The sequence below is a fragment of the Equus przewalskii genome, chromosome 4 (assembly GCF_037783145.1).
Source record: "Equus przewalskii isolate Varuska chromosome 4, EquPr2, whole genome shotgun sequence".
In the NCBI taxonomy this organism is placed as follows: Eukaryota; Metazoa; Chordata; class Mammalia; order Perissodactyla; family Equidae; genus Equus; species Equus przewalskii.
This window is the reverse complement of record NC_091834.1, coordinates 3769089-3782880: the sequence shown is the minus strand read 5'-3', so window position 1 is coordinate 3782880 and position 13792 is coordinate 3769089. Positions and strand designations below refer to the sequence as shown.

The following is a 13792-nucleotide window of genomic DNA, read 5'->3' as shown; positions in this document are numbered from 1 at the left end:
TCGGCAGGAGCATGGCCCTGCTGACACTGTGATTTCAGACTTCCAGCCTCCAGAACTGTGAGAGAATACTTTCTGTTTAAGCTACCCAGTCTATGGTGCTTTGTTATGGCAGCCTCAGAAAACTGACAGGAACTTCCAATGAGCTGTGGTGACTCTAGACTAAAGCGCAGCCAACAGAGTCCGCCCTGGGCAGCTGTGCTCTTAGTTCTCCTGTCCACGTCCTGTGTGTTGGGGGGCCTTAAAGATGCTCTCTTCAGTGACTTGATGTCTTCACTAGCTCTATTACCGTTCGCTGCCCTTAGGGCTTTGCTTCCTGCCCACCTCTTTCTCTAAGTTGTTTTACACAAGTCACTTGTTCTCGTATCTCTTACGCGCTCAGAAATTTGGCCGTGCACTTCTGCTGCTATTCTGTGCTGCTAATTCTCTTTCCTGGGTTGTTTTTACCTCTGGCCGTAGGCCCTGTCATAATACTTCTTCTTTCTTAAAAAACACTATACACAAGTGTGGTACATGTACAAAACTGTACACATACAGTTTTCGGGCCATCTGATCTACCACAATACCTTTCCAATGCTTCTTGACCACTTCAATGACTGACTAAATTGTTGGCATATTTTTTACCCTTTGCAGGACATACAGACAAAAGGTAAAGTTTTTACTTTCTTGATAAAGTCCTTTGTGCACAAAAGTTTTAAATTTTGATGGAGTCTAATTTATTTTTGCCTTTGTTGTTCATGCTTTTGGTGTCATACCTAAGGATCCATTGCCAAACTCAAGGTCATGAAGATTTACCCCTCTGTTTTCTTCTGAGAGTTTTATAGTTTTTAGCTCTTACAATTCAGTTGTTAATCCATTTTGAGTTAATTTTGTATATGGTGTGAGGTAGAGGTCCAACTTCATTCTTTTGCATTTGAATATCCAGTTGACCTAGCACCATTTCTTGAAGAGACTATTTTCGCCCCATTAGATGGTCTTGGCATCCTTGTCAAAAATCAATTGATCATAGACATATAGGTTTATTTCTGGACTTTCAAGTCTATTACATTCGTCTATGTGTCTATCCTTATACCAGTACCACACTGTTTTGATTATTGTAGCTTTGTAGTAAGTTTTGAAATTGGGAAATCTAAGTTCTCCAATCTCGCTCTTCTTTTTCAAAATTGTTTTAGCTGTTTGGGGCTTCTTCAAGTTCTATGTGAATTTGAGGATTGGCTTTTCCATTCCTGAAAAAAAGAACCATTGGAATTCTGATAGGGACTGTGTTAAACCTGTAGATCACTTTGGGTAGAATTGACATCTTCATATTTTTCTTGTCAGTATTATCTATTCCTTGGACCTTTGATAGAATACTCTTGTAAAACTCTCTGGGCCTGTGTTTGTTTAGTGTTTATTCACGGGCAGACATCAAATTCCGATTCAGTTCCTTTTATTGTTATTGTTATTATGTCTTCCACTCTACAAATATGAGATGTCTTTCCATTTATTTAGGTCTTCTTTAATTTCTTTCAGTAAGGCATTGTAGTTTTCAGTGTACACTTTCTTAGTCAAATTTGTTTCTAGGTATTATATTCAAGAGCGAGGTTATTAAAATATAGTATTTTAGGCGTGCCAAGAAATAAAACAAAATGACACTTGTGTAATCACCACCCAGCTTAAGAAATAAAGCCTAACAAATACAATCCATGCCTCCCTGGCTGCATTCTCTTCCCTCCCTCAAAAGTAACTGCTCTCTTAAGTTCGGTGTTTATACAGTGTGATAGGCAGAATAATAGCCCCCCAAAGATATCCGTATCCTATTCCTCAGAACCTGTGAATATGTTACCTTACATGGCAAAAGAGTCTTTACAGATGTGATTAAGTTAAAGGTCTTGACATGGTGAGATTATCCTTGATTATCTAGGTAGGTCCAATCTAATCACAAGGGTCCTTATAAATAAAAGAGGGAGGCAGGATCTCTTGTAAATACAGTCATGTGCTGCATGATGATGTTTCAGTCAACAACGGACTGCGTATATGACTGTGGTCCCGTAAGATTAAAGTGGAGCTGAAAAATTCCTATCGTCTCGTGATATCATAACCACCATAACATCAGCACGAGGCATTACTCACGTGTTTTGGGGGATTCTGGTGCAAAAAAACCCACTGCTCTGTCAGTCATATAAAAATATAACACATACGATTATATACAGTACATAATGACTAGATAATGACAATAAACGACTATATTACTTGTTTATGTATTTACTATACTATACTTTTTATCATTATTTTAGAGTGTAATCTTTCTATTTATAAAAAAATAAAGTTTACTGTAAGAGTATGTTGGGTTATGCCAGCACTAGCCTCATAAATCTCGTGTTTACTGTGTCTCTTGATTGCATCGTTTTCTCCTATGCTTGATTTAATCTTCTGTTGTTTTGTTCATCATGGCCCCTCGGCGTACAAAGTCCACTGCTAATGTTGCCAGTAAGAGGTCACATCAAGTGATTGACCTAGAAATGAAATTAAAAGTGATTAAGGACTGTGAAAGTGGAAAATCGGTGATGGTTATCGCTTGCCAGTCAGGCATGTCCCATTCCACCATAGCTATGGTCTTGAGGAACAAGAATGAAGTGATGGAAACTGTCAAAGGATCTGCTTCATTGACGGCAATGAGACCAACAAAAATTTGAGAAAGGCCAATGTCAGACATGGAGAAACTTCTAATGACCTGGATTGAAGACCAGCTACACAAGCGTATCCCTCTCAGCACCATGACAATCAGGGCAAAAGCAAAAAGTTTATGATGTTGAAAGAAAAGGGTTCACTCAACTATGATGTTGAGTTTACTGCTAGCTCTGGGTGGTTTAAATGATTCAAGAGTCGTTATTCATTACATAATGTGAAAGTGGGTGGTGAGTCTGCGAGTGCTGACATGAAGGCAGCTGAAGGATTTTTGGAAACTCTAGATAAGCTGATTGTAGAGGAAAATTTCTTGCCAGAGCAAATATTTAATATGGATGTAACCTCTCGATTCTGGAAATGGATGCCTGAAAGGACTTTCATCCATCAGGAGGCCAAGTCAATGCCAGGTTTCAAGGCTTTTAAAGACAGGATAAAGCCTTGCTGGGGGGTAATGTTGCAGGCTACAAATTGAAACCCTTTGTGACCTGGCAATGGGGGAACCCCAGGGCCTTCAAGCATATCAGTAAGCACACATTGCCAGTGTACTAGAGGAGCAAGAAGAAGTCGTGGATGACCCAGCTCCTCTTCCCAGATGCCCTCCTGAATTACTATGCCAGAAAAATGGAGAAGTACTCTTTGGAGAATAGCATACCTGTCAAGATTTTGTTTATTGTTGATAATGCTCCTGGACATCTTCCTTTCATTGGTGATCTTCATCCCAATATCAAAGCAGTGTTTCTCCCTCCAAACACTACCTCTTTGATCCAACCAATGGATCAAGGAGTAAGAGCTGCTTTTAAGGCCTACGACCAGAGGAGGACCTTTGCCCAGGCTATTACTGCAACTGAGGAAGACACTGAGAAGACACTGATGCGATTCTGGAAGGATTACCACATCGTGATTGCATCAAGAACCTTCCTTGGGCTTGGGATGATGTCACCAAGGAGTGTATGAATGGCATCTGGAAGAAGATACTCAAGAGGTTCGTCCATGACTTCAGAGGGTTTGCCAAGGATGAGGAGATTGTGAAAACCAACTAAGGCTGTGCCTGAGATGGCAAACAACTTTAGCCTGGGTGTGGGTGAGGATGACACTGAGGAGCTCCTAGAGGTGGTTCCTTAGGAACTTACTGATGAGGAATTGTTGGACCTGGAACAGGAACACAGCTGAAGAAGATGCAAGAGGAAAGGAAACTGCAGGAGAAGGAAAAGAAGAAGAACCTCCAAGAAAATTCACAGTGAAACGTCTAGTTGGCGGACCTCAACAAGCTCCTTAAAAAGCTTGAAAACGTGGGCTCCAACGCTGAAAAATTTTCATTAATAGAGAGGAGTGTTCATGGGCATATGCTTACAAGCAAATGTATGATGAAAAAAAAATAACCAAGCAAACCACCATGAACATATTTCTGAAAAAAGTGACATCTCAAGAAGAGCCTCAGGCAGGTCCTTCAGGAGGTGTTCCAGAAGGGGCATTGTCATGGGAGATGACAGCTCCATGCATGTTATTGGTCCTGAAGACCTTCCAGCGGGACAAGATGTGGAGATGGACGACAGTGATATTGATGATCCTGACCCTGTGTAGGCCTACGCTAATGTGTGTGCTTGTGTCTTTGTTTTTAACAAGAAAGTTTAAAGAGTAAAAAAAGAATAAAAATTTTAAAAATAGAAAAAAGCTTATAGAATAAGGATATAAAGAAAATATTTTTGTACAGCTGTACCAATGTGTGTTTTAATTTGTGTTATGACAAAAGAGTCAAAACTTTTAAAAAATTAAAGTTTATAAAGTAAAAAAGTTATAGAAGCTAAGGTGAATGTATTATTGAAGAAAGATCTTTTTGAAAAAGTAAACTTAGTGTAGCCTAAGTGTGCAGTGTTTTTAAAGACTACAGCAGTGGACAGTGATGTCCTAGCCTTCACACTCACTCTCCACTCACTCACTGACTCACCCAGAGCAACGTCCAGTCCTGCAGGCTCCATTCATAGTAAGTGCCCCAAACAGGTGCACCATTTTTTATCTTTTATACCGTATTTTTACTGTGCATTTTCTATGTTTAGATATGTTTAGATACACAGATACTTACATTGTGCTACAATTGCCTACAGTATTCAGTACGGTAACATGCTGTCCAGCCGTGTAGCCTAGGAGCAATGGGCTGGACCATAGACCATAGAGCCTAGGTGTGTAATAGACTCCACCCTCTACGTTTGTGTAAGTACACACTGTGATGTTTGCACAACGACAAAATCGCCTAATGACCGATTTCTCAGAAAGTATCTCCGTCATTAAGCGACGCATGAGTGTACATCTGTCCAAGAGCCAGATAAGCCCCAGTGTCTACAGCTTTTATGACCTAGAGATGTCTCAAAGGTCCTGGGACATATGTGTCCTTGAAATGTAAAATATTAGGGATCTTCCTGGCACCTTGGGAGCTTGACCTAGGGCACTACACCCGACTATAACCATTTGACCTTCTTGGGGAGACAAGAGAAGTTTTATTATCCTTTTGGATCAGAGAAGTTCACTAGACAGACGACTACAGATTTAATCCCCACGGTATGTGAAAAGTACAGTGTTTGTGGATAAAGTGAAGACAAAACATTACCTTTAATATTATACAGATTTCTGTGTTTCCAGAGACTAGAGCTTTCTCCAGGAGTACTGAGAAATAAATCCAGGAAAGATTTATTGCCTCAGGTTGATTTATCAATAATGGAGAGTTTTGATATAACCTTTCATCATGATTGTGGATTTGTCAATTTCTCCTTGTATCTTTGTGGCTATGTTATTTGATGCTTATGCATTCAGAATTGTTATTTATCTTTAGTGAATTATTTTTCTAATTATGGTGTAGTGACCCTCTTTATCAGATAAGCTTTAAAAATTCACCTAAAATATGACACTGGACAAGATGAAGACAAAGAAAAGGAAAGTTGATAGCTAGATTAATATCAGAGGGAAGAATATGAAAGCAAAGCATTATTAGGGATGACCTTTGACTTCTAACTGGTGAATTTGGTGAACTTTATTTTTGCTAGATATACTTGGATTCATTTTTCTCATCTTATTTTATATACTATTTATCCTATTTAAAAAAGGCTGCTTCTTTCCTCCTGTCTTGTCTCTATATATGGTGTTTTAAAATCTACCCCCTTTTCTCATTTTCATGTTTTAGAAGGTATACATTCTATTTCTACTAGGTCAGTGCTTTCTCTTAAATATTTTTAACATGCACATTTACCTTAATAAACCCTAAAGTAAATTAATATCTATGCTTTCTTCCTGTATAATTACTGGAATTTAGAACATTTGAACTCTGATGACTCTCTCCAGTCTTAGAATATTACTCTTATCTAGTGTCTGTGTTCCTCCTTGTTTTTGTACCACCCCCCCCCCCCCCCCCCCCCGCCGCCCATTGGTCATCATCATTATACATTTTTATAAGTTTAATGGCTTTACCCCTATACTTATTGGTTTCTTTGCCCATCATTACCATTTCAATTTCAAGCCTTTCTTCTGATTCAATGTCCTTTAGAAGTGCTTATGTGAAAGGTCTGTTGGAGGCAAACTCTCAATCTTTGTCTTAAAGCATCTTTACTTAATGCTCATCCTTGAGTTGCAATTTACTTGCATGTAGTATCTGAGACTGATAAGTATTTTCTGCTGAATGCTGCTTTCTGTGGTTGCTAAATGACTTTCTTCTGCAGGTAATTGCTCTCTGGTTGCATTTAAGGCTTTCCTTTGCTTTAGCTTTTTGCAAGTTCACTGCAATACCATGGTGTCTTTTGATTTTCCTGTTTGAGATTTCTTGGGCTTCTTGAATCTGGGAACTGTTGCTTTTCATCAGTTCTAGAGCATTTTTGAATTTTGCTTTGATTTCATTCTCTCCATTCTCTCCTTCTGGAAATTCTATAAAGATATCTAGAATATTGGACCTTTTCAAGTTATGTAATTTTTCTCTCTTTTTTTGCAAAGGAGCTTTTTTTTTTTGGTGAAGAGAGCTGAGCTAACATCCGTTGCCAATCTTCCTCTTTTTTTTCTTCTCCCCAAAGCCCCAGTACATAGTTGTGTATCCTAGTTGTAAGTCATTCTAGTTCCTCTATTTAGGATGCCACCTCAGCATAGCTTGATGAGCGGTGTGTAGGTCGTCACCCAGGATCCAAACCTGTGAACCCTGGGCCACTGAAGCAGAGCACTCGAGCTTAATCACTTGGCCATGGGGCCAGCCCCTGTAATGTGTCTCTTAACCACCTTTCTATTTATATTTTCCGTCTCCTTATCTCTCTCTGTCTTATCCTCTGTAATTTCTTCCAATACGTATTCCAGATTGCTAATTCTTTTTCAGCTGGGTGTCATCTGGTATTTGACTCATCCATTGAGTTTTTAACTTTAATCCTTATGTTTCTTATTCCCATAAATTTTAATTGGTTCCTTTACAAATCTGCTCAGTCCTCTTTTGACAGCAGCTTTTCTCAAGAATCTATTTTTCTTTCTATGTCTTTATCACCTTTATGTTCTTATAATCACTATCTGAAAATTTTGTTAATGGAACTACTGTTTTTCTGTGGTTGACACTTGTTGGATTTTTTTCCCCCGTGTGTTTTGTAATTTTTATTGAGAGCTCATTTTGTTGGGGCTTAATCTATAGGAATCCTATCAGGCCTGGTTTGAGGATGCGTCTCTTTAGAGAGATGGTAGTTATTTCTGCCAGATGCCCCAGAGTTACTGCCAAGTTGGAAGCTCTTTGCATGCTAGTGTTTCAAATCCAATTACAAAGGTAATAAATTCAAAATAGATTCCACCAATGATTGAAACTCAAATTCCAATCCACATGATAGTTGATCTGGTTATGAATTCTTCAGGAAATTTTTTTCATCCCAGGCTAGGTACCTCAGTTTTTCTTTTGCCAATAGGTAGTTTTTTGTTTGTTTGCTTTTTTTTTTTAATCTCTCCCTTTTATAATCCTAGATTTCTCTCTCTCTCTTTCTCTTGCTTTTTCTCTCTTTGACTCAGTTATGACTCCCAGCTTTGTACAAGCCTGGCAACATTTTCTGTCCCTGCATGGCCAGTAAAATCTGAATCTATTTGTTAAGAAAGGCAGCAGCCAGGGGCTGGCCCTGCGGCTGAGTGGTTAAGTTTGTGCACTCTGCTTCGGCGGTCCAGGGTTTCGCTGGTTCAGATCATGGGTGCGGACATGGCACCGCTCATCAGGCCACACTGAGGCAGCATCCCACATGCCACAACCAGAAGGACCTACAACTAAAAATATACAATTATGTGCCAGGGAACTTTGGGGAGAAGAAGGAAAAAAAGAAGATTGGCAACAGTTGTTAGCTTAGGTGCCAATCTTTAAAAAAAAAGAGCAGCAGCCATCCCCACTGTTCCTCTATCCTGGGCAACTGTGGCATGAACAGCTCATCATGAGTCTCGGTTTACAAAGATTGAGGTCCCGGATATTTTCCTTACTTTCTTGAAAACTCGGTTATATTTAAAAAAAAAAAAAAAAGTTTGTTTTTGAAAGTAGAAAAGTGGTTGCCAGGGGCCGTGGAGTACGGAAACTAGGTTGAGGTTGGAAAAAGGGTGCAAACTTTCGGCTATAATATAAATAAGGGCTGAGGAGCTAATGTAAATTATGGTGACTACAGTTGATGACACTGTGTTGTATGTTGAAATTTGCTAAGAGTAGAACTTAAATGTTGTGACACACACACACACACACATAAAAGCTAAATATGAATGGATAGGTGTGTTAATTAACTGGATGGGGGAATCCCTTTACAATGTATGTGTGTATCAAATCACCGTGATGTACACTTTAAATATCTTACAATTTTATGTCAATTATACATCAATAAAGCTGAAATTTTAAAAAAATTTCAAAAGATATATTTTTAAAAATGTTTGTTTTAGCATTTACTGATATTTTGTATCAAGAGGACTTCCAGATTTTCTAGTCTACCAGAAATAGAAATAGAAGCCAAGATTGGTTCATTGATCTTTCCCAGGAACCCTATAACTTAAAAAAAAATCCAATTCAGTTCAGCAAACAATTATTGAGTGCCTTTTATGTACCAGTTACCATTTAGGGAAATCATTCATTTTCTAGCAGAATGCCACTTTCATTCAGAAAATAAAATAAACTCGCCTTTCTTCTTCACCATCCTTCTGCAACCATCAGTTTAAAAGATCCCATTTTATCAAAGGCATCATCAGATAAGTTCTAGTACTTGAGGTAAAATTCCTATCTTCCGATAAAATTCCAGCACTTAAACCCCTGCTCCTACAATGCGTGGATTACATCATCATTATGAACACACAAAAAAAGGTAAGTGGAAGAGTTACATCAAAATTCACGTATTTTTCAAAATCATGTATTTCTTTTCTTTGTGTTTAGATTTTCTCGCACCTCAGTTTAAGAGATACGGTAGTATGCGGTCAAGTTAGTCGCTCCTGGTTGCTGATGACACAAATAAGGTCATTGTGGAATGCTGTAAGTAGACACTACCTGAAGCCATATCTTTATTCTGGTTCCTAAAGGAAAACAGACTGCTATAAAGCCAAATGTGGTAGGGATGACCTTCCTCTCTCCTCCTCCTGTGAGGCTATAAAAGTTAGGTGCATTTGTTTCTCTTTCATCCAGGCACAAGCCTGAAGGACAAGATAAAAAGACAATAATGTTATTTGAAGAGATGAGTATTTTCTAATTTAAATGGTAGAAATAAATTGGATATAATTCTTGGATTGAAACAAAGCTACATTATATCTGAGTTAGGCTTAACGTTACCCGACTCAAGATGCTGCAGGAATAAACTGAGAAAATGCAAAAGTGCGTACAGTAGAGCCTGGCATGTAGGCAGCACTCAATAAATATTAGCTGCTATTATTAGTTCAAAAACACAACAAAGCAGCACAAAATATGGAGTAAAGGAAAATACAACTGGGCATGAAACAGGGCTAAAATATTCAACATATAAACAAAGCTTGTTTGATGGTCTTTGTGTGTTTGCATGCACATAGACACACATACTCTCAGGCATTTTCTGCTATGGACTTCTAGGCTGGCACCTCTGTACCACTGAGCTCCTATACTATTCAACTATTGTCATTGAACTATTTTTGTGCTATTCTCGTAACCTAAAACATGCCTGTGTTTTTCATTGCAAAGAGACACCGGGGAGAGGTCTCAGCCAACAGCAAAAGATAAGCATGTATTATCCCCAATGACTTCTTTTTTCTGTTTCTTGGATGTTACTTTAATCTTAACTGTGATCATTTATATCATTAACCAATGTTGCAGTGGCAACATTTTCTCTATCGCCTAAAATCCAATCAATAGCTGACTTCGCCACCTCTTAATTGCTAATGATTGGAGGCCCAATGATACCACGTGCTCGGACTGACCTATGAATAGATGGCAGGGGCCATTCTGTAGAAACTCTAAAACTCAGACAGAGAAACTAAGAGGAGTTGACCAGGGACCAGGGGATCTAGCTCCATAAGTCAACTGAACATCTTACATCCTGTCAGAGCACCATTCTGTTCTTGGCTGTACTGTGCTCTCACTTGGTGCAGCAATGGCAAGAAGAAAATGTGCTCCTGTCCTAGCTAACTCAGACTGGGGATATTACTTTTTCCTTTGGAAAACCTGTAAAGGAGAAAAAGATGAATCCAAATGGTCTGATGAGAAAGAATATGCACAATATTAAGATCAGGGCAAATCCTGCAGAAGGCTGGCAGAAAAAGCCAGCATTCTGCCCAGAAACCTCATTAGGTAAAGATGGAGAAAATACAAGCACATGGTGGCGAAGAAGAAAGCCAGGATAGCAAGTTAAGTTTCTTTATGTTCAGCAAGTTTCTCTTTCCACAGTTCCATGTTGCTCTTCATCATCTCCAATTGTTTTGGCCTGTATTTGTGAGTGCTCAAACGTGGCACAACCTTAACAAACATTTTTGCACAAAGAATAGCTTTGTTCTGAAGACAATGAGAAATTGGATGTTTATAAACTTAACCTTTTAGCCGAAAGACCTCGATAGTACTATGATATATGATATCAATATTATTGTATCAACCAGCCCTTGCCTCTCAGAGCTCATATAAACCTCCGTGCTCTTCAACTTTACATACAATCAGCATCTTTCCTTATCTCTAGAACTACCTCCTCCAAATTATGAGTAGTGAAAAGGCCATTATAAACCACACACTCTAAACTGTCTTTCCCATAGTCAAGGACTCAACATATAGTCTGTGCTCATGAAAAAAGCAGCAGGCACACATTAATAATGAACCCGGGGTGGGTTCATTGACACTGAGGTGGCGGGGGGCAGCCTCGAGGCTCACCTGGGATTATGGGGGACGTTCAGGCCACTCCAAGACAATTGACTCTGTTGGGGGGTGGATGTGAGGTCCCTCTCCTCTCAGCTATTGATCAGAACTGGACATTTGGAATCTGTTTGTAATTAAGCCTGGGAATGACCGTGAAAAAAAACCAATCTGTTTGTAATTAAATCTGGGAATGGCCATGAAAACAAACAAAAATGAGCGATGCGGTGAAGAAATTTTAGTTCTCGGTGCTTTAAAAATATTTACATGCAAAAGATATTTCTTAATGCCTTCTGTTTATCCTTTGTAGATTGATTTTTCCTCAGTAAAGCACATGGCCACAGATAAATATATAGTGTCTACTCTGCAAAGGTGGCGTCTGAATGTGCTGCGCTTGAATTTTCGAGGATGTGCTCTCCGACAGAAAACTTTGAGATCTGTCAGTAAGTATGTGCATTATGATGGTTTGTCTTGCTTTCCTGTATTTTAATTAAACAAATACAAAGAAACGTATAAATAACACGGAAACATCAGTTACGGTCTTAGGCCATAAGAATGACAGTTAAAGCCATTTAAAAAGCTTATGGTATAGTCAGCTCTTACTGGATTGGATGCCTGGGGGGTTGGTCGTTTTGTTCATTCTTATTGACTACTTTTTTTGGTCTAGCATTTGTCTATCTATGCATCATCAATTTATCTACCCAAAAAATACGGCATAAGAACATATTCTTGGGGGCTGGCCCGGTGGCGCAGCGGTTAAGTTTGCACGTTCCGCTTCTCAGCGGCCCGGGGTTTGCTGGTTCGGATCCCCGGTGTGGACATAGCACCGCTTGGCACACCATGCTGTGGTAGGTGTCCCACGTATAAAGTAGAGGAAGATGGGCACGGATTTTAGCTCAGGGCCAGTCTTCCTCAGCAAAAAGAGGAGGACTGGCAGTAGTTAGCTCAGGGCTAATCTTCCTCAAAAAAAAAAAAAAGAAAAAAGAAAAAAAAAGAAGAATATATTCTTATTTTAAAAATTCTGACAATAGACAATAAAGCGAAAATCTGCCTTTATCTCCCTCAAACCCATTCACTTAAAGGCACTCAATGTTATCACTTTTCTGTTTTTCTAAAACACTTTTACATATATGTGATTAAAAATACACAATTTTAATTTTTAACATGAAAGGGATCATATTGTTTTATGTTTTCTTTATGTCCTGGAAATCTTTCCATGTCAGTACATATAGACCTACTAAATTATTTTTAAATGCTTAAAATCATTTTCCATACTATGGATGTACCATAATTTATTTAGTTTTCTTCCTATTGATGGACATTGAGGTTATTTCCAGTTTTTTCCAAGCTCCTTTGTACTTTGATTGTGACATTTGCCTTTAACTGTCCTAGTCAGTTTGGGCTGCTGTAACAAAGTTCCATAGCCTGGGTGCCTTATAAACAACAGAAACTTATGTCTCACCGTTCTAGAGGCTGGCAGTCCAAGATCAGGGTGCCAGTGTGGCCGGGTTCTGGTGAGAACCGTCTTCCAGGTTGCAGACTGCTGTATTCTCATTGTATCCTCGCAAGGCAGAGATGGGAAGAAAGAGGTCTCTGAGGGCTCTTGTAGGAGGGCACTAATCCTATTCATGAGAGCTCCATCCTAGTTATGTCTTGAAGGCCCCATCTCTAATACCATCACATTGGGCCTTAGGATGTCAACATATGAATTTCGGGGGGACACACACTTGGTCCATTTTATTAACCTATACGTCCTTTGAGGTGCATTTCTTGGTTTTCATATATATTTCTGGAAATGAGAGAAAAAATATATTTCAAAAAGTATACATCCATACTGATTTCAGATAGTGAGAAAGAGTGCCATAAACATATGTAAATATCAACATGGATGAATCTGAAGATGTTAATGGGGGATGATGGGCAGAATGATATATATAATCTAATACCGTTTGTATACAATTTTACAATGTTCAAAATAATACTATATATACTTTACATTTTGAAAATAATACTATATATACTTTACATTTTGAAATAATTTCAATAATATATGTTTAAGGACACACATGCACATGCTGAAATGGAAAAAGCATGCGTGGAAATGAAAAACTCCAAAAGCAAGAGAGTGGTTACCTCTGAGGTGGAGGGAGTTGGATGAAAGAAGGTCTCAAGGAATGAAGAGCTTCATAAGGAGTTTCAACTACATCTGTAATTTTTTTTCCTGAAAAAAGAAAGAAAATAGACAAAATGGATTAATTCTGATCCGTTATTGCTGTGCTGAAGAAAGCAATACTTTTTTGTGTGATGTTATTGCATCTGATCTCATCCTAAACTCTCTTCTTGGTTTTAATAGTTTGTCAGTTGATTCTCTTGCGTTTTCTGGGTAGACTATCGTGTCGTCTCAAAATATTAACAGTTTTGTTTCCATTCGTTCCTATTCTTATATCTGTTATTTCTTTTTTCGGTAGCAGAGATACGCAGCCACCTTGTCTTGTTCTTGACTCTTTTTTCACATTTCTAACGAGAATAGTTTTAATATGATCACGTCTTTTAATTTCCGGGATACGCTCCGTATAGGGAGCTAATGCTGTTCCCACCTTCAGAGCAGCCGTCTTCTGCGTGTTCCTCATCCAGTCCGGGCCGTGTGCCTTTGGGTTTTTAGGAACTATTAATTTTGGATCCGCCGAGGTCATTCTTGCTTTGTTTTCCAGGGGTATTATAGATTTTTGAAAACAAATTATTTCTTGGAATTTGAACAGGAGAGGAAAACTGAAATATGTGCTCAGTCTGCCATCTTGAACCCATTTATTA

At 38.7% G+C, this 13792-nt stretch overlaps 1 protein-coding gene across 10 annotated transcripts in view; it reads left to right on the top strand.

Moving 5' to 3' along the window:
* The window catches only part of FBXL13 (F-box and leucine rich repeat protein 13), a 211788-nt gene that overhangs the window by 74930 nt on the left and 123066 nt on the right, over window positions 1–13792 (top strand). For all 10 annotated transcript variants that reach the window (XR_011539373.1, XR_011539374.1, XR_011539375.1 and 7 more), the window contains 2 exons: window positions 9056–9151; window positions 11292–11424. Coding sequence is in view for 7 of the 10 variants with exons in the window: in XM_070617032.1 (XP_070473133.1) it covers window positions 9056–9151; window positions 11292–11424 (229 nt within the window). In the remaining 3 variants the exon portion in view is untranslated. The remainder of the gene's footprint in view (window positions 1–9055; window positions 9152–11291; window positions 11425–13792) is intronic.